This window comes from Battus philenor, unplaced genomic scaffold (assembly GCF_028537555.1).
Source record: "Battus philenor isolate CCGP_79_NKW_IND1 unplaced genomic scaffold, ilBatPhil1.0.hap1 SCAF_29, whole genome shotgun sequence".
In the NCBI taxonomy this organism is placed as follows: Eukaryota; Metazoa; Arthropoda; class Insecta; order Lepidoptera; family Papilionidae; genus Battus; species Battus philenor.
Window position 1 is genome coordinate 1,209,883 of NW_027181692.1, and position 24,287 is coordinate 1,234,169.

General features: G+C 35.1%; 1 protein-coding gene across 1 annotated transcript in view; it reads right to left on the bottom strand.

Annotated features, from left to right (window-relative positions):
• LOC137926333 (1-phosphatidylinositol 4,5-bisphosphate phosphodiesterase epsilon-1-like) overlaps positions 1-24,287 on the bottom strand; it is a 124,112-nt gene that overhangs the window by 67,315 nt on the left and 32,510 nt on the right. Inside the window, exons 3-4 of the mRNA XM_068769936.1 lie at positions 21,480-21,622; positions 252-425 (exon numbers count right to left, since the gene is read on the bottom strand). Of these exons, the coding sequence (XP_068626037.1) occupies positions 252-425; positions 21,480-21,622 (317 nt within the window). The remainder of the gene's footprint in view (positions 1-251; positions 426-21,479; positions 21,623-24,287) is intronic.

Below are 24,287 nucleotides of genomic sequence, written 5' to 3' on the forward strand. Positions count from 1 at the left end.
ACACCGTGACACGAGAATTTTATGTATTAGATTTATTATTGGAACCTGAAATACTAAGCCTTAATTTAGTTTTAGTATAGCTCAAGGATCCTTTTGCTCCGTGATTTCATGATATGTAGCTGTACAAGCCTTAAGGCTTTTAGGGCCAGCATCATCTTATAAAACAATACGATGATTCGAATTGATTGAAGAATTAGAACGAAGACTCTTCATATATGTTTGTGTTTGTTGCGTATAAATGAAATAAGTACCTTAATTCCCTGAGAAAGGCTCCGAAGAAAGGGATGAGACGACATTCAGCCATCGCCAGCGCTCGTCCCAGGGCTCTCTCGTATTCTGCTGATAGTAGAGCAGCAGAGAGAAAGTCAAGTGCAGGTAGTGGTTCGTCTGACACACTGACCCAGAATGCCTTCAGCTTATTTGACCTGGAATCAAAAATGTATTTGTTATTTCGTTTATGTCAGCCAATAGATGCCTTCAGGTAGGCTTCACACATGCCTGATCATACATGGTCTTGCCCTACCCACATCATGACTTTCCTCAACCTTGACTTATTTATTTATCTGTCATTTGCCTATCACATTCTAATATTTAAAATAAATTATTGTAACATATTTCTTAATAATCACTTTATTAAGGTTGATAGTTAATAAATAAGAAAGGGACTAATATTTCCTGTGGATGCCCCGTGGTGGGTTGAAACATGTGTAGAGTAGATTAACGGTGGTAGTTGTGTTTCGCATTGTTTATTGCACGACTACTGCTGCATAGCGGCAGTAGCTATATATATATTAGTCCCTTTCTTACTTAGGATGGACTTCCGTGAGGTAACGCCTGAATCTAGTATATATATATACATATATATATATATATATACATATATAAGAAATGGACTAACATATAGTTACTACCGTTATGCAGCCTCAGCATACTAGCATCGTGGAGGGACCACGGGGCATCCTCAGAACACCTTGAAACACGTGTTGAGTAATTTGGCGGTGGCGGTTGTGTGATTCGCATTGTTTGCCGCACGCGCATTTATCAGTGGGCTGGCGGACGGTGAACATTGCACGACTACTGCTGCATAGCGGAAGTAGCAATATATTAATCCCTTTTTTAGTTAGTATGGACTTCTGCGAGGAAACGCCTGAATCTATTAGATATGACAGTAAATAGTTTGTCAAAGTTTTAAAGGTTTCCGCTGATAAACTGGCTTTACATATATTTATTCATTCACGTATTCTTATTTTCAGCTGATGGAAGCCCACTGCAAGATATATGCCTCCACCAAACATCTCTACGATGATCATTCCTGCGTTTCCTGGATCCAGCGATGGTCTGCTTACTAGAAGCCTTACCAAGGCTGCTTCTACCGTCTTGTGGTCACAACAAGAGAACCTTTTGGCCCCAAAGGCCATTAAACGAGTGTTGTGCCCGCCCATCGACAATTCACACGAGAAATAAAAATATAAATACGACAGTGATCTTAGTTTTGTAACATTGGTTAGTTGATTATTAATTTACATTTAGTACTAATAAATATTTCATATTGTGACTGGATTTTTAACTTGAATTTGTCTTATGAACTTATTAAATATATTTTTTTATTTAAAATAAGATTACAATTACTAGAAAATACCAAATATTTAATAATAAAAACTTTATAAAACATCTTTACCAGTACAACATCACGTTTATATGTATATATTAAGTTTTATGTATCATTTATAAGCCAACATCAACCTCTCATTTGTCACAGAGTCGACAGATGAAAAATCCCCTTCAAATCCGCCCTTTGTTACACTTTCTGTGTAACCAACAAAGTGTAACATATAAATATCTCTTTTTATAATGCTGTTGAAATGTAATATTTTTTTCACCGATATTTATACACAGTCAAATATTGTACATCGATTTTTAGAAAGTGACAATCTGCTATATCGGCTTCGTAGAGCGCTATCTCTGTCCCACACTACCTATGTGATGTTTTGTCAGTCTTTGTATTTCGTGTTACATCGACCTTTAGAAAGAGACAATCGTCTAATATCGGTTTCGTAGAGCACTATCTCTATCCCACACTACCTATGTGACGTTTTGTAAGTCGTTGTATTTCGTGTGACAGAGATAACGCTCTACGAAACCGAAATTAGCCGAATGTCTCTTTCCGAAGGTCGATGTGCAATCTTTATCGCCGGGTACTGTATTTTACACTGGACCGTATTCAACAAGATTAGTTCTTTCTTTTATTAAAGTCATTTTGTGTCTATCACCTGTTCGGATGATTGATGATAAAGACCTGAGTAGAAGAGGCGAAAGAAACTATATATTACATAAACATTAAAATAGCCTGGCAACACATAATTCCCGAGATGTGTTATGTACTCTGAAAACATTAGAGCAGGGGTGACCAACACGCGGCCCGCGGGTCATTCGCGGAATTTATTTTATATATTTTCTGTTATCAATGTATTTTTATAAAATTAATTTCTAAATGATGGTGCTACATGCTAAACCGAAACAGGTAATCAAAAATGACTATCGATCATGACTGAGGGATGCACGATTAGAAAGCTGTGTATGTAGTTACCACATCGATTTCGACTTATATCAATCAGCTTGTATCAAAACAGTGCCAAACTTCTCAATAACCCAATACCTCGCTTTGCGTCGTTTCGTTTTGCGTTTTTTTCGAAGTTGCGTCGCTGCTTAATTAGTACTAATTTTCACTGTGCTTCGTTAGATTTTAGAGGTTGCGTTGTTTTGGTTTAGAGTCTTTACTTTTTTTTGAAAAAAAAAAAATTTTTTCCTTAAAGATGGCAACACTTTTGTTTTTAATTGCGCCATGCAATGAAAACTCGGGGATTCCCTTTCTGACTAAAAATTAACGCAATTTGAATAAAGTTTTATTTTCACTTTGTTTTGCTAATTTTAGAGTTCTGTTTCAATTACGTAGTGTGTTGGAATGTAGTGTGTTTTGTTTTTTTTAAAAAGAGAATAACAAAGTTATATTCATTTTTACGTGTTGTTTCTGATTACAAAATATGTAAATATTATTCCAATTTATTTATTTGGAGAGTTATATTATTTTTGTTTTTTAAATGTTTACTTTGTTCAATTGTCTTTTTAAAAAGTAGTATTTTTTGTTAGTATTTTCTTTTTAAAAATTTGTATTTATATGTGACCCTGGAACCTATCTTCGATGTTTACATAGTTTGCTATAGAAAATCTTAATTCACTTTGCGGCGTTTCAATTTGCGTCGTGCTTTTTTGAAACGTAACCACGACGCAAAGTGAGGAATTGGTGTACTTATTTTAAATAATTTCAATTTTCTTGTTTAATTTTTCATTTTGAATTAAAAATTTCTGCGTGTAATGTATACTTTTTTAATTGTAATGTTTATTATGAATAATGTTTTGTAAATTATTAATGTATATATGTGAGGACCGCTAAAGAATTTTTAAATGTATTTTGACTTGTTGATTAAAAAGGTTGCGCACCCCTGGTTTACAGTGTTGTAACCGTTAACACAGAAACGCTATTTGACAATTGCTTAAATAGAAGACGGGTAATTTAAATACAAATACACACAACTAACATAACAACAAGTAACATAAACAAGTACTGGCATTTAATCAACTAAACGAATATACAAGCTCTCAACGAATGACTTTATTAAGTTAAACTAACAGAGACACACACACACACACATATATGTAGATATATATATATATAAATAAAATGCACATCAAGTGTCTTCAAAAGTCGAATAACGTAACTGTCTTTTTTGCATGTATTATAATATATATATAATTAACTTAGCCCTAGCATAGTTTGAACTAACAAGGGAGATGTAGAGTTTTATTAATTTTATTTTATTCTATTAATCTTCTATTTTATCTTTTAATTTATTTAGCCACCAGTTAGGGTAATTCTGAGATGTAACGCTCTACAAAGCCGAAATTAACCGGTTGTCTCTTTCTAAAGGTCGATGTGCAATATTTATAGCCGGATACATTACATCTGTAACTAATTACTCAGTATAGATCAGACAGTAACGAATTTAAAATATATGTAAAGCCTTCCGTGATGCCTTTATTTAGTAAATGGCTGTATTAATGTTCCTAAGTGTGTATTTGAAAATACTCGCTAATATATAATAAATTAAACAACTTGGTTTATACAGTAAAATAAAAATACTATGCTACGCCGATGCTACGAATATTGCTACGCCGTAGTACTTCGTAGACAGTGCTTTAGGGACGAGTGGCGCGTGTCCCGGCTCCCTATCTTGCATTTGTAGCTCGCTCCCTTCATAAAGCTATTGGATTGTGGGGTGACCAAAACAATGTGACGGACAGATGATATTTAAATTAATTATTTATTCTTTTTTTTTTAAAGATTGAAAATAAATTTAATTAAAGTTTACAGTTGTATAACATAATATAATTGTAAATAATATATGTTTGTCTATTGTAAGTGTAAACATTCCTTGTCATAAATATAAATCTAATATAATAGGCGGTGTTACAATGTACTGAGGCATTCTATCCTTGGAGACAATTCCAAAGTCACTAAAATATTATTACATATACATCTTGCACTCCCATATCTTGTGTAACGAAGTTTTCACGTTCTTCTGTTATTTATTTTCTCTTCTTTTGTTCTTCTTAAAACTGTTCATTAATTCTTCTAACATAATTCACATTATCTTTGTCACGCATCCATTCTTTGATCTTACGATTTAATCACCTTTAATTCATCACCTATCTACTCAAGTATCACAGGTATTGGGTTTATCACAATTTTATTTGATGATATTTTACTATTTTTATTAATACATTTTTTAAATATAAGTATTGTACAAGGAATTGGGTAGTGTAGTCCGAGGTTGGTGTAATACAGTGGCATATTCAAAGTTTTCGTTATTGGAAATTAAGGGTTATTCACATCAATATTTCGAAATAATAGTGATATGTTTGATTTTTAACAACAGAAACAGTAAATTATAATGTATGTCCTGAAAATTATGTTTATCTTGTGGTGACACTATCTTTGTCGTGATATTGGCTAGGGCCTGCTAATATCGATATGACTCGATTTATGCTCCCTGTCTGAATACTTTTACAAATGAAATTGACTTCATCGTATACGATTTTGGAATTTCAATGTGTATGAATTATTTTATTATTTTGTGTTCTTTCAAAAATGTCAAAATTTTTGATCAAAATAGATGAATCGATTCTCGGAAAATTAGCGCATGTATATTATATATATAGTATACTATATATATAGTAATGTATGTATGTACACCCTAAACTGCCCTCTCCTTCATTACAGTGATAATATCGCCTCTTGTACCTCTAAATAAAATGTTACTTTTTTAAAGTTATTATCAATATTATTTTGTTACATTTCCTTTTATTTTTTATGTATTGTTTCGGTGTGCAATAAAGTATAAATAAATAAATAATATAACTTTCGTAATACACATTTATTTTAACTGTTAAAAAATACGTTACTACTTTATAGTATAACATATTTGTATTTAACTTTGTAGTTTCTATTATTTATTTAAAATTTAAACTATTCGGCTATAACGATTAAAAGGGCGGGTATGTTCTCTATTTAACTAATGTTCTCCTTCTGTAGTATTTAAACATCTATATAAAAAAAATTAGTTATTATACTATCTATGGTGTACAATAAAGTTTATGCATGTTAAACGTGACTCAAAGAGGCCACTATTCCCTCCATTACTTATAGAGAGAGAAGGCAGCATATACTGATAGAAAGAGAAGGCAGAAAAACCTTCCTCAACTTCTGCAGAACAGTAGCCAAAACAGCAATAAAAAGGAACAGATGATAAAATAAACAGTGCAAAACAAAAATGTATATTAGAACTAATTATAATAGAAATAAATTAAATATGTAAATACTAAACTTGAAAATAAGAGAAACAAGAGAACTGTGATATATAGGTATAAGACATAAAATTAACTAAACACCTGTGATATATTTAAATTGTAATTTGGACTGAATTATGGAATGAAGAACAGAATGATAGAGATTGTGAAGAATGGAAGAAGAGTATGAAAATAATAAAAAGAAAATGAACAATTTGAATTTGGAACAAGAGGTCCCCAATAGCGGGACAAAAAAACTGACTCCAACAAACATAGGATGTTACTGCTACAAGAAAAATTGGCTCATATAAATATTTATCAAATCTCTTGAGTATATCCTCAGGTATGTAATGTTTCGTGTACTATCCTTGAATCAAGTATAGAATTTGATACATTTTAATAGCAATAATAATTTGTTTGTAATAAAAAATAATAGTAATAATGATTTGTTTAAAATAAAAAATGTATTTAAACTTTAAACAAGTTATTTCAGATTTTTTATTTCCTTATTTATAAATTAAAAATAAAAATATATAATTAAATAAATCTTATTATAGTATTAAATAGTGTTCAATTGATATATCTAAAATTTTAAAATTTTATTTGTATAGAGCAATTGTTGAGTTTCTGACCATCTGATAGCAGAGCAGCCTTCCGAGCTAGTGGCCACTGTTAACCTTTTTGTCTTTTACAGCTTCTTCTTTTCTTCTTCTTCTTCTGGACGGAATTAGAGAAAATCAACCACAGATGCTTTGCCTGACGTATTGTTATAACAAATTGATATGTAAGTAAGAAAAGGACCAATATTTAGCTGTTTCACCCCTCCACGGGGCATCTCCAGGAGTTATGTTACACCGATTATTGCCAAACACTCTGTGTTTAACAATAATCGGTGTAACTTAACAAAGGAGGAGGGAGTGGAGGGATGGAGGGGTGAAACACGTGTTGAGTGATTTGGCGGTGGCGGTTGTGTAATTCGCATTATTTGCCGCATATTCATTTAGCAGCGGGCTGGCGGGCGGTGTACTTTGTTGCACGACTACCACTGCATATGCGGAAGTGGCTATATATTGGTCCTTTTCTTACTTAGGATGGACTTCCGCAAGGTAACGCCTGATTCCATTAAATAATTGATATGTACTCGGTTTTCGGTTTTACCTTACTACTTATATTGTTAAAATGATCGAAGATTTAAGCGCCTATAAAGCCTTCTTTAATCATCTTAATACAAGCTGACTTGTATACGACTTTACAATATACTCCCGTGGTATATATCTAAAACACTATGTAATAAATTTTACAAATTCAGGCAAATACAACAATAACACTATAAAAATGTAAATAAAATATTGTAAAAATGAAAAATAAATGAATAAAAATTAAACGAAAATAAACAAATACATTTAAAAAACTTTTAAGTTAAACGGTTTTTTGATATCCATATTGTGGTGGTTGTGGAAAAATATGTACCTAGTCCGCCATATTGGAACGGCGTCCATCTTGAATTTTAAATTTTGACATAATCATCGTGTTTTACTAGTGTAGCCCTTTCATTTGATACCCATATTGAGGAGGTTAAGGAAAAATATGTAATCCGCCATTTAGTGTCAGCGGCCATCTTAGATTTATACTGTTATTGATTTTATTATATTGTATGGTCATCTAAATTAAATGTGTGCACCAAATTTCAGATCAATCTGACAACGGGAAGGTGCTTAAATTTCAATTTTTAATTGTGACCCAAATAAATAAACAAATAAATTGCGTACGGGTCGAACTAAATAAATCCGTTTAAAAACGTAAAAGTCTGTCAATGAAGGCGAAGTACGTTAGAAAAATAAAGTATGAATAGATAGATAGAGTATATGGCGTTTAAAAGAAATATGCAGGAAAGATACTGTGGAGTATAAAACAGTCTGTATAAATAAATATTGAAAATATTGTCCCTGCGTATATAAGGTAGGTTTTACGAAAGGTTCCTAATAGTGGGGGCCTTAATAAACAATCATATTACAGACCTCTACACGGGTAGAGTTGTTTCCTAGATACGAGCGCCGTAGTGTGAATATGCGAGTGCCAAGTAAATTCAATTTTAATAAGTTCACAATCAAAAATCAAATAAATATACTGGTGCTTATGTTTTGCTGTGGGCGTCTACGGGTTGAAACGACAAGAATTAAAACCTCTTTTCTTTTTTAGGCGTATTCTTTCGATTTTCAAAAGCTCTACTGTCAAATATAAAATTAAACATAGAAGTAATGACTAAACCAGTGATTCCCAAAGTGGTCTATATCGACCCCTAAGGGTCTATGACAACCTGCAAGGGATCTACGTCAGCGAAAAAAAATTTAGGGGTCCATGAAATGAAAATGGGGGTCCACGATGGTGGATCTCAACACATACACTGATAGTACCTATTTACTTACATCATACTATCTTATAATATCAAAACAGATTGAATTGACGCCAAATGTTGATAATTTATTGTTAAAGTATCAGGTTCATCCTTCTCACTAAAAATATTGACTTATGTTAATTTATTTATAGTTTATTTTATGGTTATATAATGTTACGTATATATTAAATAACAGATACAAAATTTGATTTTGAGAAGTTTTATTTTAAATTCAATTATTAATGTATAAATTAACATGTGTTTTCACTTTAAGTTTTTAACACTATACTTCACTACAGTTAGAAATTTACAGGAAATCAATATCAGGTAAGTAGGGGGTCTACCCAACACGGAAAAACATGGCAAGGGGTCTACGACACAAAAAAGTTTGGGGAACTCTGTACTAAACGAACACTGCAGCCGGGTGTAGTTTAGACTAGATCTTATGAGATTTACTCCGGTAACATATTCGGATAAAATAGGTGCCCTATTTTACGTTTGATGCGAGGTGTAAATCATTAGTGTGTGGCGTGCTTATCGCGCGCCACTCAAACACCAAGCTCTTACCCACGTGACCGTCAATCGCATGGCGGCGGAGGCAGTGAAACAGATACATGACAGATGGCGCCACAGTAGACGCAACGAAAATCTGCATCGCGCTGTTGAGAGTCTCCGCGCTCATTATAAGGGCTAGCGGAGGTGCGGTCAACACAGGAAGAAGCAACTGAAGATCAAGAAGCAACCGACGAACAAGAAGCAATCGACGAACAGGATACAACCGACGAACTACCGAAGCACAAGAAGCTACCGAAGAACAAGAAGCTACCGAAGAACAAGAAGCTACCGAAGAACAAGAAGCTACCGTACCACGACCACTCCTACAAGTGCGTTCTTGATGAAGTACAGGAAGCGCGTGAGCTTTATAACTTCATCACCTGCTTAGAGTCAGGTGATAGTAGCACTGCTGTCACAAATGGAGGCAACACCTACGTAAATACCGTCCTGCCTTCGGACAAGTATAGTGGTATAACTTTATACATTATAATCAACAAGGAGTCGGCAAAAAAGGATTCCTAGCAAGACACTGTGTTTTTAGTCAAATTTGTTTGAAGTTTTGTTATAAAAAAAATATTGATTGAAGGACGCAGGCAGGTCAATAAGATTGGTCTCGGTTGAAGTTGATGCTGTGAGCCTGGAGGCTTTAACAGCTTCATCAGAACTGAGTTCACGGAGCGGTAGAGTCCGTGAACTTAAAAATAAAACAGAAGCCGGACAGACGCGTTCCAGTTGTATGACGTTCGTAGTAAACCGCTCTACCCGAGTAGAGCTGTGTGGTGTTGATGTTGTGTGTGACTTGGGACGGCAGCGTGGACCACAGGCGAGCAAAGGATGGATCCGGATCCGACCTTAGTTCGCCCATGCTGTTCGCGGTTAGATAGCGGGCGGCCGCCCCCTAAGAACGAGCGTTGTGGTGTGATGAGTAGTGTTTTGTTCTATTGTGAATGACGAGATGTCCTGTGCAGAGTGTCGCAGGTGAAGTGGTCGCTGGTGCTGAGTTTTTGCAGTGTTGTGAGTGTCTGCAGCGGGTGTGGTGTGGTGCATGTTCGGTGGGAACCCTGTGAAGGGCGTGAGGAGTATTTAATGGAATCAGGCGTTACCTCGCGGAAGTCCATCCTAAGTAAGAAAAGGACCAATATTTGATGCCCCGTGGAGGGGTGAAACACGTGTTGAGTAATTTGGTGGTGGCGGTTGTGTGATTCGCATTGTTTGCCGCATACGCATTTATAAGCGGGCTGGCGGGCGGTGCATTTCGTTGCACGACTACCACTGCATGTGCGGAAGTGGCTAAATATCCTTTTCTTACGTGAGGAGTATGTCTTAGGGACGTCTCTGGACCTTTGTTGAGGTACGGGGGAAGTAGCGAGAAACACCCGCTATGAGAGGGTTTGGTAGAGATGAGGTTGATTCAAGTAAATGTCTGAGCAAGCCTTATAGAATTCAGGACAATAAGGCGTTCGATTATAGGAACGCAGTGAGCTTTATACAACGTAATAAGTTTTTACAAAAAGGAGTATTTATATGCGTTTTTCTTTTATTCATACGTGTACTCTAGTCCTTCTTGCATAACCAGCTTGAATATTACATAATCCAAATTCCGATAATATCTCTCTTACAAATTATCTCGGAGCTATTCACAAGGCTACATATTTCGAAAATGGAATTACACGATTTAATGAAAAATGTATTTTGTGCTTATAGGCAGTAGATTCATTTTGCAATACCGAAGTCTAGGTACAATCACGCACGAAAGTAATTAACAACAATTCATACACGTTAATTGAAATAACCAAGACAATGGATGTGATTTTATTGCTTCCTAGGACGCACTGTAGGGGAAATTGAAAAAGTGAAAATGCATTCCTTGTGCAATTTTAATTGGAAAAACGATTGTACTCGACTGTACTTCGCTTGAGTTATATATGCGTACGTAATATTGTTAGCTGCTTCAGATATTATACAACCATTTTACATTGGTTACGTTGTTTTATTTTTGTGTTTTCATTTTTAATGTAATCCACGCGAAAGTAAAAAAAGAAAATGACGCAGTGAAAACCATTAAACATTTCTTCATATTTATAATTTTAAAAACAAATTTTGGATTGTTGAGCGTTACAAGTGAAACACCATTTCCCTACCAAAAATCATCACCGGTAACATACATTAAACTAAACATCATCCATGAGTTCAAATAACAATGCAATTCAATGCGATATAATCTTTTTTAATTACATCGTTGAAAAATATGAAAAAAGCTTTGTGCTATTTTTACTGCTATTATCGTTATTTTCCATTAGCAAATACTCCGAGATTTAAGCTATTTTAAACCGAAGTTCCGTAAAATGTTATAACGACTCACTCTTGACGAGCTATATTCTACTTTAAAAAAAAGAATAAATAATAATAATAAAACTATAATAATTGTTAGAAAATCGATGTTTGTTAGAACCAAAAATCTAAAATATAATGCACATTACAAAGTTATTATATTAATAAACATAAACATTAATTAAATAATTGTAAAAATGTGTTAATACCTAAATGCTATTTTGTATGCTATTACCATTATTTTACATTATAACACAACCCTGCTTTAAGCTATTTCGAACCAAATCCCCCGCAAACCATCACGTTTCGTTAAACTCGTTAGGTAAATGCTACTTTGGAAAAAAGATTTAATCCAAAACAATGTTGAAATAGCTTTTAGCAGGATACGCGAAAACGTTGGTTTTACTATGCGTATTTATTTTAATATTTTGACTTGATAAAGAGAAAATTCTAAAGGAAATTTTTTCAAGGAAATTGATATTTTTATAGAGCAAATATATAATTTTGAATACAAATAAATACGTTTAAAAAACTTTTAAGTTAAACAGTTTTTTGATACCCATATTATGGTGGTCGAGGAAAAATATGTACCTAGTCCGCCTTATTGGACCGGCGTTCTTTTATCTTTAATTTTAAATTTTGACATAATCATCGTGTTTTACTAGTGTAGCCCTTTCATTTGATACCCATATTGAGGGGGCTAAGGAAAAATATGTAATCAGCCATTATGTATTTGCGGCCATCTTAGATTTATAATGTTATTGATTTTATTATATTGTATTGTCATCTAAATTTAATATGTGTACCAAAATTCAGATCAATCTGACAACGGGAAGGTGCTTAAATTTCAATTTCTCATTTTGACCCAAATATTCCATACAAATTCCGTACGGGTCGAACTAAATAAAACCGTTTAAAAACACTGTCACCGTATTTTACTTTACTTGATAAGGGAAAGTTAATTTTATATTAAAAGTGATTGGTATTTATTTCGATTCTTATATTAGTCTTGAAAATATAAATACAGCTATTGCGTTATTAAGACTGCGATAGCTGTTATTTTAAATTAACAGACTGACCCTGCCCAGCTCCGGTAGTCACGTGGCGATGTTCGCTGATAACAGGTGGACACAAAGGGTTTTAAAATGGACGGGACCACGAGGTACCAAAGCGAGAGGTAGACCTAATGCCAGATGGGCTGACCAGATCTTGGCTACGGCAGATCACGGGTGGCTCCAAGTTACCAAAGATAACGAAAAGAAAAGTAAAAAAGAAAACGAAAAAAGATAACGAAAATAAAAGTAAAAAAGATAACGAAAAGAAAAGAAAAGAAAAGTAAAATGGAAAGCTTTGCAGGAGGCTTTTACCATGAGGGGTTCCATATAAGTTTAATACAGAATCACTAAACTATTATTTAAAATTACTAATTTTTAAGTCATTTGCATGAAATGAAATGAAGCCTTATTATTATTATACCGAAACCTGATTTTGGCTAAATAAAAAAAAGAGGTTGATGTTAGTATAGCAACAAATACTATTGTATTCAATATAATTTAATATTCTTTCTTGTACACACTAGGATATATTTAAATAGTTTCATAATAATAAACAAAAAAGTACAATGGGCGGTTTTACACGAGGCAATCTCTTACAGACAACCATAGTATTGAACTAGAAGTATAAATAACAGGTAGTTAACGTGTACATATATACAAAACATATATGTATGCATATATCATATATACTAATAAAAAATAAGGTATAATAATTAACTGTAAATACGAAAATAAAAAAACAACAAACTGACTTGGATCGGATTTGTCTCTGTCTAGTAAATAAATACACTTAAAAAACATTTAAGTTAAACGGTTTTTTGATACCCATATTGTGGTGGTTGTGGAAAAATATGCACCTAGTCCGCCATATTGGATAGGCGTCCATCTTGAATTTTAAATTTTGACATAATCATCATGTTTTACTAGTGTAGCCCTTTCATTTGATACCCATATTGTGGGGGTTAAGGAAAAATACGTAATCCGCCATTTTGTATCGGCGGCCATCTTAGATTTATAATGTTATTGATTTTATTATATTGTATTGTCATCTAAATTAAATGTGTGTACCAAATTTCAGATCAATCTGACAACGGGAAGGTGCTTAAATTTAAATTTTTAATTTTGATCCAAATAAATTCCGTACGGGTCGAACTAAATAAAACCGTTTAATTAGAAATTGACTAGTAATTTTATAAATATTAAAAAAGTTTTTAAGACACTTTAACATATTTTATATAATTTATTTGTAATTATATATAAATATAGTTTTGAACACGCGAAATTTCGCCAAAGCCTGTAGGGATATATTACTAAAGTTTAACATTCCCTACTTTAAAAGGTTAATTTAAAAATCTATATAAAAAATAATTATTAGATTGTTAAAAATGTACAAAGCTTGTCTGCTATTAACGTTATTAATTTGCAAACAAAATATTAGCTTAAGCTATTTTTAACCAACTTCGCAAACCATCAATCTTAACGAGCTAAATGCTATTTAAAAAAGAATATATTCAACAATGTAGATTTAGCATTTAGCAGGATGTGCAAAAAATCTGTACATTAAAACTTGCATATTTCTTTATATATGTTGATGAGAAAAACGCTGAAGGAAAACATTTAATATAAAATATTCCGCTATATTACTTTGATTTAAAATAGCTTATATCGTAGCTATTTCCTAATGAAAAATAACATTTACAATAAAATAATTATAATTACTTTTGATTATTATATTAATATTAAGAATATAAAATCCTAATTATGTTTTCCTTAAGAGGTTTCCAGAATTTTCTTATTTTTAAAAGTACATTTATGTTTATTTATTATAATAGCTTGACGACGATAACTGCTATTTTCCATTAGCAAATTCAACCTTGATTTAAGCTATTTTGAACCACGTTATAACAAATCATTCTAAATGAGTTAAATGCTAATTTAAAAAAGAATAAATATAATTTTCTATAGGTTTAACCTTTAGAAGGATGTAAAAACAAACGATTGTATTTTAATACTTGCATATTTACTTATAAATATTGATAATAGAAAAATTCAAATTTTTCAGACCAAACAAAAAAATTATTTGTGTATAAATATATATGTAATATTCCTCATTAGTTAATTTGCTAATGAAAAACAACTTTAAAAAGCATATATTTGTATTTATTTCGATACTAATAATAACTTTATAAAATATGTAAAAAGCTTTGTGCTATTTTGACTGCTATAATCGTTATTTTTCATTACAAATGTAAAAGTGACTTAAGCTATTTTATTCCAAAGCCTCACCGCGAACCGTTATAACAAATCACTCTTAACGAGCTAAATGCTAATTCAAAAAGAGAATAAATATAATTCAACATAGATTCAGCTATATGTTTACATATCAAACTTAATTTTGTTTCTGAACGAGTTGCGAGATATATTTGTAAACAAATATTTTAGATATCTCCATGTGTTTATTGTGATGATACAGAGGTTCTACAGGTGATCGAAATCAGATGCCCAGGGTTGGGCGAAAATTGATATCGGAAGTAATCGAGGTCTGAAAACAGAATTTCAGGTTCTTCGGATAAAAAGGTTTTTAGTTGTTAATATTCTTATCATTATCATCACGTGAACTTATACTTGCCCATTGCTAGGCCTATGTTTTACAAAAATTTGCCACAATATATAACGCTGCCCGTATCTAGCGTATGTTGCGACTTTTACTGTGTCGTTGGAGACGGCAAATTGAACCACCTGAAAGTGTTTCAGAACCCTTTCATCTTGAAAGCAACCGAAGCGGAGCATTACTAGATAAACGCCAACATCCAGAGCGATCTGAACCTCCTGACCAAGACTAAGTACTTCGGAGAGGCATCAAGAATACACTTTCAAGACGTCGTACACCAACCGATCTATCTGAAGGTCCGAGTGGCGGAAATACCAAAAAAAACACTTGACCGAGACACACTGTGCCCGAAAGGAATCATGGGACGGCACCCAAAAAACTCGGGAAGGCACCTAAGTGTTGTACAAAGTGCCGTGACACACCTAAGTAAGAGGGCCCACAGGAAGGAAGCCGCCAAAATGTTCACCAGGATAAGCAATTAAGAGTGGGAGTAGGGTCAACGGCAATGCAGAACTACGCAACACACGCCAGGAGGCGTAATTAGTTTTTAAGTAGTAATTTAAGGGTATGGAATAAGTTTTGGCTCGACACTTGAGTTCTGACTTCAATGAAATTGTAACAGTCTTCGAAAATAAAGTATAAGGTGCTACTGATTCATGGTAAAGATCAAAGCCTTCAATGATCTGCTACGAGTGATGTGCTCCAAGGCTATATCATATACCTAAAAAGACGAGTGTATTCCTAAATCAGAAAAGGACCAATATTTAGCCACTTCCGCACATGCAGTGGTAGTCGTGCAACAAAGTGCACCGCTCGCCAGCCCGCTGATAAATGCGTATGCGGCAAACATTGCGAATCACACAACTGCCACCGCCAAATCACTCAACACGTGTTTCACCCCTCCACGGAGCATCTTCATGAGTTATATTACACCGATTAGTGCCAAATATAGAGTTGACTCTGGCGGGCGGTGCACTTTATTGCACGACTACCACTGCATGTGTGGAAGTGGCTAAATATTGGTCCTTTTCTTACTTAAAATGGACTTCTGCAAGCTATCGCCTGATTCCATTAAATATTCCTAAATCTTTAGGTAATCATCATTACAGATAAATTTGTAAAATAAACCACTCAAAAACTTAAATAAAATTTCAATGTACTTTCTTTCGTCGCATGGGAGGCTTTATTCGGCGGACTTTATTGAGGGTCATAAATTAGACAGGGACCCCGAAGGGCGGTTAGTAGAAAACTTTGTGAAGCTTGTATACGTCCGGCCGCATTCTATCCACATTTGACCCAGTTCATGTCACAGGGACCTCGCGAAGTGGAAAACGTAGTAATATAAAAAAGTTCTAATGAAAATCCATATATCACTATCATATATACAGGATGTTTGGTTATATATGTAAAAGAATAACAGGATGAATGAATAGTTTATTTGATGACAGTTAATAAATAAGGTAATAAAGGTTTTCAAAATTAAAACACTACACTTTAAAAATTAATTATTTTCTTATCACTGTAAACTTCTTTTTTACATGACACCTGCTACTGGGAGCCTTGCATACCCCTAACTTATTTTTGGAACAGGGACTTTTATTTTCTTTTAATAAGTTTGTCTTATAATGATTTTATTTCCGCGCTCTTCTTTTATTCATCTTATGTTATTTCGTACTTTTACTTTCTTTCTACATTACTTCTACCTTTACTTTTTATTCGATCCTTTCATTCCTTTCAATCCTTTTAATATTTTTACACATTTTGTTCTACTTACATTTAATTTCGTTTTTTATTCGAACCTTTCATACCTTACCACGTTCCCCAATTATATATTTCTTTATCTTTTGTTATCTTTTTTACACATTTTGTTCTATTTACATTTAATTTTGCTTTACCTTTTACTATTTACATTTATTTTTACACGCACACTGTAGACTGTACTGTCAGATATCACTGGCTTCTCGCATTAAAATAAAAAATAAAGGTAGTTGGACAGTAGGTATAAAAGATTCGACTATTTTTGCTGACAAATAAGCTATACATAGAAATAATATATTGTTTTTGATAAAATATGAATAATTGAATAAATTAACGATCTCCTTCTTTCTTCTTTCTTCTTCATTCTGTTGCTTGAGAATGAATCCAGCAAGTAGTTTCCGCCGGCCTACAGGCTTTAAACAGCTGAAGGCCGAAAGAAACCCCTGCAGGCTTCACTCTTATCTCTTCTCAATCTTCCTTCCTTCACGATGTGAATTCTTCCTTATTTTTCTCCATCTTATAAACTAATATATAAGTGTCGACATAAACTTTAGTTGTACAATACTAAAATTATAATCAGCCGTGAATATTTTCACTGTTAACAGAAGCCTTCTTTATAGTTATCCAACACATGGTCAGTTTTTATAGGCAAGATAGAATATTACTGTTATTATATAGGAGTACTCTGTGATCAAAAAGTAACGTGAAATTGTTATTTAAAACTCTCGGGAAATGTATTTTCCTAAATAGGAGGAATATCTCTAACACTTGCTAAGCGTATGTGTGTCAAAAAGTTTAATTATATTTGTCAAACGCGTCAAGTAACGATTGGTTCTAAAATGACTCAATTAAAAATAAAGCGTCAAAAACTCGACCAATATCGCTTCGCAACCACAGTATTTACTTGTTTGGTTCTGTGAGACTTCAGGCTATTTAGAAAATTCAAAAGGGCTATGCGGTGATGCAGTTTTGATACAACTGAGAAGATAAAAACCGAATTGAAGAAAGTTTTGAAGGCTATATCGGAAAAAGACTATTCGACTTTTTTAAGGACTGGAAAAAGCGTTGACAAAAGTGCGTTTTATCGGACGGTGATTACTTTGAAGGTGATGAAATTGATTTGGAAGAATGCATAAGAGTTTACATGGTGTATATAAATTTACTTTAATTTTTGATCACAGTATTATATATATATATATATATATATATATATATATATATGTGTGTGTTTTCATACTTATATTACAATAGAGGATATTGTACTTGGAACCAAAAAATAAAAAAGAAACTAATACGAATAATTAAAAAAAATGTTATTTGTAGTGATAATAGTGAAGCATTTTATAATTATAACATAATAATGTTTACATTACAAGGCAGTGTATTGTGAAATTGAACGGTTGCGTATAAAAGTATTAAAAATTTCTTTCGTTCTCCCTTTTCAAAGCTCCCACTAATTATATTCTAATGATGTAAATCCCTCGCAAAGTTTGAGCCACTCTATCTCGAATGGCAGTGCGGCAAGCGTCCAAAGTGTTCTTACATAGATTTTCAAGTTTAGTGAAATTTTCGAAGAGCTAACTTAAGATGAATGCTTTTAACTTGATTGTGTCGTCGTGAAAATATGATTTGTTTTCGACTGAAATCTTGTAATTTTGTTTGAATTAACAAATAACTTTTTGATTACTTTGTGTCAGCTATCAAATTATTATCATTAAACCTTGCTTTTTTAATGTTTTATATATAAATCTGCAGCCTAACGCACGATCCGCAGCATCGGGGCGGACGCGGTCTTGGTTCAGCTCTTCATGAGCTTAATAATTAAAATAAAAATCTATGCTTACCTTATACTTTATAGTTTAATTTTTTTGGATGATCTGTTTGTAAGTCGGCAAACGCCTTCTATAAACGATCTTCTAAAAACTATTCCATTCTGTTTTTAGCCAACATGTTTCTATGGCCCCTGTTATTAGAGGACTCTTGTTATTCTATCTTATTTCTTTTACAAACTTTCTTATTTTCACCCCCTCTCTCTCATTCTACATAATTTCTCTCTTTCTTCCCGTTTTCATCCTTCACAATTTCTCTCTTTCTTACTTTTTTCACCATTCACAATCTCTCTCTTTTCTTTCCTTTTTGATTCTTCACGACTTCTCTCTTTCATCATTCAAAATTTATTTCTATCTTCCTTCTCTCATCCTTCACAATTTTCTCTTTCATCCTTTACAACTTTTCCTTCTCTTTCCCCTTTTACCCTTCACATTCTCTATCATTCTCACACCATTCATTTATATTACACACAAGCATCGGCTCCCATACTTCGCCACATTTCTTCAAATTTTAATTATTTACATTTCCAATTGACTGTTTTTTATTTTTATTTATTACAATATTTAATTTTTTTGTTATTTTATACAATACTGTTAAAACTTTGTCATTTTCTAAAACGTTACATAGGTAGTGTGGGACAGAGATAGTGCTTTACGAAGCCGAAATTAGCCGATTGTCTCTTCTCTTTGTCACCTTGTACGAGTAACAAAACCGAAAGAAAGTGTGGCGGGTCTTATTCCTTAAAGAAAGCGATGATGCCGCATGATTTGAGCCAATCTGTACCAGATGACTACTGCCACTTGATGTCAGCACATCTTTTTATTGTTTTCCGCAAATGCAGTCGTAGTCGTGCAACAAAGTGAACCGCCCGCCAGCCCGTTAATAAATGCGTATGCGGCAAACAATGCGAATTAAACACTCTTTGAGTGAAACACGTGTTGAGTGATTTGGCGATGGCAGTTGTGTGATTCGCATTTATCATCGGGCTGACGGGCAGTGCACTTTGTTGCACGACTACCACTGCATGTGCGGAAGTAGCTAAATATTGGCCCTTTTTTTACTTAGGATGGACTTCCGCAAGGTAACGCCTAATTCCACGATAGGCTCACGTTCAACAGTCACGTGAAGAACGTGAGCAAGAAGGCACAGGGCCTCTATCGTCAGCTGTGCAGGGCTGCGAAGGTATCTTGGGGTCTGAACTCGGAGGTGATCAGAGCGATGTATCTGGCGGTGCTGGAGCCGACGATTTTGTATGCAGCGAGTGCATGGGCGCCGGCGGCTAGGAAGCTGCTGGTCCGCAGGCAGTTGGACGCGGTCCAGCGGGGCTTCGCGCAGAAGATTGCGAGGACCCACAGGACCGCGTCCCTGCACTCGGCCCTTATACTTGCCGGGTTGCTTCCCCTGGACCTTCGGGTCCAAGAAGCAGCCCGCTTATTTGAAATAAGAAAGGGTCATTCCCGGCAGGTGGTAAAGGACCGAGACCTGGAGGTACCGGTCAGCTACCTGAGACTACCACACCCGTCTGGTCAAGTTGGAGTGGAGTTCTCCTGTCTGGGGGATAGTGCGGAGGAAGTCCGACTTGCCACCGCGGCTGCCGATCTGGTAATTTATACCGACGGCAGCCGCATAGAGGATAAGGTGGGTGCGGCGTTCTGCGTCAAGCGGGGCGCCGTAGAGTCATACACAAAGAAACTCAAGTTGGGCAACTTCTGCACCGTATACCAGGCAGAGCTGCTGGCTCTAGCTGAGGCAACAGGGTACGCGGCCGGCGAGTCGGCGCAAGTCTGCGCCGTACTGAGCGACTCGCGGTCCGCTCTCGAAACTGTCGCAAGATCGGACACCCTCTATCCCTTAGCGGTAAGAGTGAAGGAGAATGTAATGAAAGCGAGAGAAAAAGGGAAGGATGTAAGGTTGTTCTGGGTGAAAGCGCACGCGGGGATGGAGGGGAACGAGAGGGCGGACCAGCTGGCCAAGGAAGCGGCCCTGAAGAGTAAAAGACGACCAGAGTACGAGAGATGCCCTGTTTCATTCGTCAAGCGGCAACTGAGACTGGAGTCGCTCGACGAATGGAACAGGAGGTATGTGGAAGGAACGACGGCTTCGGTAACGAGGATGTTTTTCCCGGACGCCGTCTCAGCCTACCGCGTGCTCCGCAGCATCGAGGTGGACGCGGTCTCGGCCCAGCTCTTCACGGGGCACGGGGGGTTCTCTGAGTACCTTCATAGGTTTAAGCTCAAGGAGGACCCCTCGTGCTTCTGTGAACCGGGCGTGGACCAGACCGTGATCCACCTTGTGGCCCGGTGTCCCGCATTCGGGGGACTCCGGTTCGGCTTCGAGTGCCGGTCTGGGGTTCAAATCAGGGAGGAGTTAATAGCCTCCCTGATAGGCGAAAGTGTAACTAGGAACGAATTCCTCAAGTACTGCAAAACAATAATAACACAAGCAATACAAAAAAACAAAACTAGGTAAAAGAAAACAAAAAAGACTGAAGTAAAATAAATAATAACTATAAGTAAACAACTGCGATAACATACCTAGTAAATAAGATTTGTAAAACAAAATAAGAGGATGAAAGAAAGAAGAGTAGAGTAAAAGGGCATAAAAGAAAAGAAATATAACATGATAGAGAGAAAAGAATAATAGATAATAAGATGAATGACAGATGATTATGGAAATAAAAAACTTTGTGAAAAAATATTTGTAAAAAAAGGTCCCTGTCCTAAAAATCAGATAGGGGTACGAGAGGCCCCCAATAGCGGGGGTCATTAAAAAAAAAAAAAAAACGCCTAATTCCATTAAATATGTTTTATTGTCTGCCTCTCTTACTTTTACCTTCCATGGGGTACCATCTGCTATTTCTATCACACTCGCCGCCCATCTCCATTTAAATCTTCTTTTTTAGTGTGCTATATCTTTAGTATTTGTTTTGTACAAACATTATCATGCCCCAAAAGTCAGAGTGATCCGTGAAGATTTACGAGATTCCACTGCCTCTCTCCTAAAAGATTACGTTGTAAGAAAATAAAACAATTGCACTCACTTTAGTCCTGCCACGATCTCCATTGCACCGTTGAAGTTCCCGATGTTCCAGCAGGTGAGGGCCACCCGCAGCAAACACGCCAGCGTAGCCTTTCTCTCTTCACCCGTCGCTCCAAGCACCAGCTCCGTCACCCACGCTGACACCTGAAAAAACACATCATTACGATCCACCCATAATCATATATATTTATAGTGATTTTTCTAATTTTCAATGAGTGGATATATCATAATCGATCGCAGTGTTTAATGGAATCAGGCGTTACCTCGCGGACTCTGTGTTTGGCACTAATCGGTGTAATATAACTCCTGAAGATGCCCCGTGGAGGGGTGAAACACGTGTTGAGTGATTTAACGGTGGCATTTGTGTAGTTCGCATTGTTTGCCGCATGCGCATTTGTTAGCGGGCTGGCGGGCGGTGCACTTTGTTGCACGACTACCACTGCATGTGCGAAAGTGGCTAAATATTGGTCCTTTTCTTACTTAGGATCGACTTCCGCAAGGTAACGCCTGTTTCCATTAAATATTAAAATTTCCTTCCGTCTTTCTCAATCTCTATCTTCTTTCACATTCTAATCGTGAGGAGGTATATGGAAGGAACCACGGCATTGACAACGCGGAAATTCTTCTCGGAACTACACGCAGTCTTGGTTCAGTTCTTCACGGAGCACGGTTGTGTCTCTGTGAACCGGGCGTGGACCATATCGTGATGCATCTGGTGACCAACTGTCAGAGGACTCGGAGGACTTCGGTACGATTCCCAAAGCAGGTTAAGTAAAAATATAAGTGAGGACACCAATGCCTCACGACAGATAACAACGACAGGCAAGCGTTCCTAGATTGATGCAAGTGGACAGTGTAGTAGGTAATGAAAATGTACAAAACAGATACAGGTCGATAGAAAATAAATAAATGAATAGTTAAACCAATTAAATAAATAATCAATAATTCTGTGATATATTATAAACATAGGTAAACTAAAAATGTAAAATTGTAAATAAGTATATACTATGTTGATAAATGAGATAACAAAACCTGTGATATAAAGGAACTAGGCGAAGGAAGTGAGGTGATGAATGAACGGAAGAAAGAAAGCCATGCATAGCATGGCCCCTGAAGATGCCCCGTGGAGGGGTGAAACGCGTGTTGAGTAATTTGGCGGTGGCAGTTGTGTGATTCGCATTGTTTGCCGCATACGCATTTATCAGCGGGCTGGCGGGCGGAGCACTTTGTTGCACGACTACCACTGCATGTGCGGAAGTGGCTAAATATTGGTCCTTTTCTTACTTAGGATGGACTTCCGCAGGGTAGCGCCTGATTCAATAAAAAAATAGGAAGAAAGAAATAAATTGTAGAATGTAATTAGAAGAAAGATAGATCACGTGAATAAAGATAGTAGAGTATGGAAATAAAATATTAAAAGATAAAAAGCGGCCCTATCCTTCACAAAGATAGGAGTACAAGAAGCTAATAATTTTTTTTAAATACAATTATAGCTATTTTAATATAGTTTCACTTATTCATTAAATCTATATTGTTTTATATACGAGTAGCTTGGGTTCCAATAAGCTAGTTGTCGAACGAAAATTAGAAAGAGAGAGATCAAGATCACATGGGCGAACTATGTTTGAGTGTGGCATGCCTTTAACGGAAGCACATAGAAAATCTGGTCATAGATACCTGTGAGGTAACATAGAATTTTCTACCTAGGCTTCTCGGGTAGACGCAACCGACAGATATACAGTTAAACAACTAAGTAAAAGCATCTGAATAGAGTATATTGCGATCGTTGCTAAGTTGTGGAAATAATGTTCCTGTGCGCTATCTAGCGGAGTTGTTATGAACGATGTCAGGAGCAGAGACTAAAGCCGCATGCGTAGGCGACAAGAAGACGATCGAATATATATTTATATATATATGTATATATTTGTGTGTAATAATGTATATATTTTTATGTACGTACACCCCAAACTGCCCTCTCCTTCATGTCTCTTATCTCCATCCAAAGGTTGCTTATCTTTATATAAAATTATAAATAGGTGTCTACGGGCTGAAACATATGGAAGAACTGTAGTAAAACAATGTATTCTATATTGTGTTTATTGCGTGTATCCAATCAGGAGTTGCTTTAAAGGTTAATTCTTTTATTTTTATTATAAATAAAAATAAATATTTAAGCCATCTATCGCAAAATGAATGAATATTAAAATTTAAATCATCTCGAAAATAATTCATAAAACCATCCCACGTTGTTTTGCTTGCTCGTTACTTGGAATTTGTAACAAAAAAAGCACAGAATTAATATATTTATTATAATTTCAGCGAGATGAAAAAGAATCTAAGCGGATTATGAATAATGTTTGACTGGCTTTTTAATTGAAATTATACAGCGGTTATGTTCATAAGAGGAGCGAGTAATCATTTTAATTTTTTTTTACATTTACAACACAGAATGTACGTTGTGGCTTAAAACAATAATGACCTTTACAGTAAAATAAATCACCACGTGTCACAAGATGCATAGAATATTTATATATATATATATATATATATATATATATATATATATTCATTATTTTGCAATAGTTTTGTATGTGTAATAGTGCGCGTAATTGTGGCGTGAAATAAATGTTTATATATCTATTTATTTATCAATCTATCTATGTAATAGTTTAAATTTTAAGGCTACATTCAAAGTTCATTAAGAAATAATCAAATCTATTGCCGCCTTAAAACTCAATGTACGTCGCAACAGATCCGCCATTTTTTCGGCCCGCTTGAAAGATTATTTTAGTCGATATCTACATGAAAA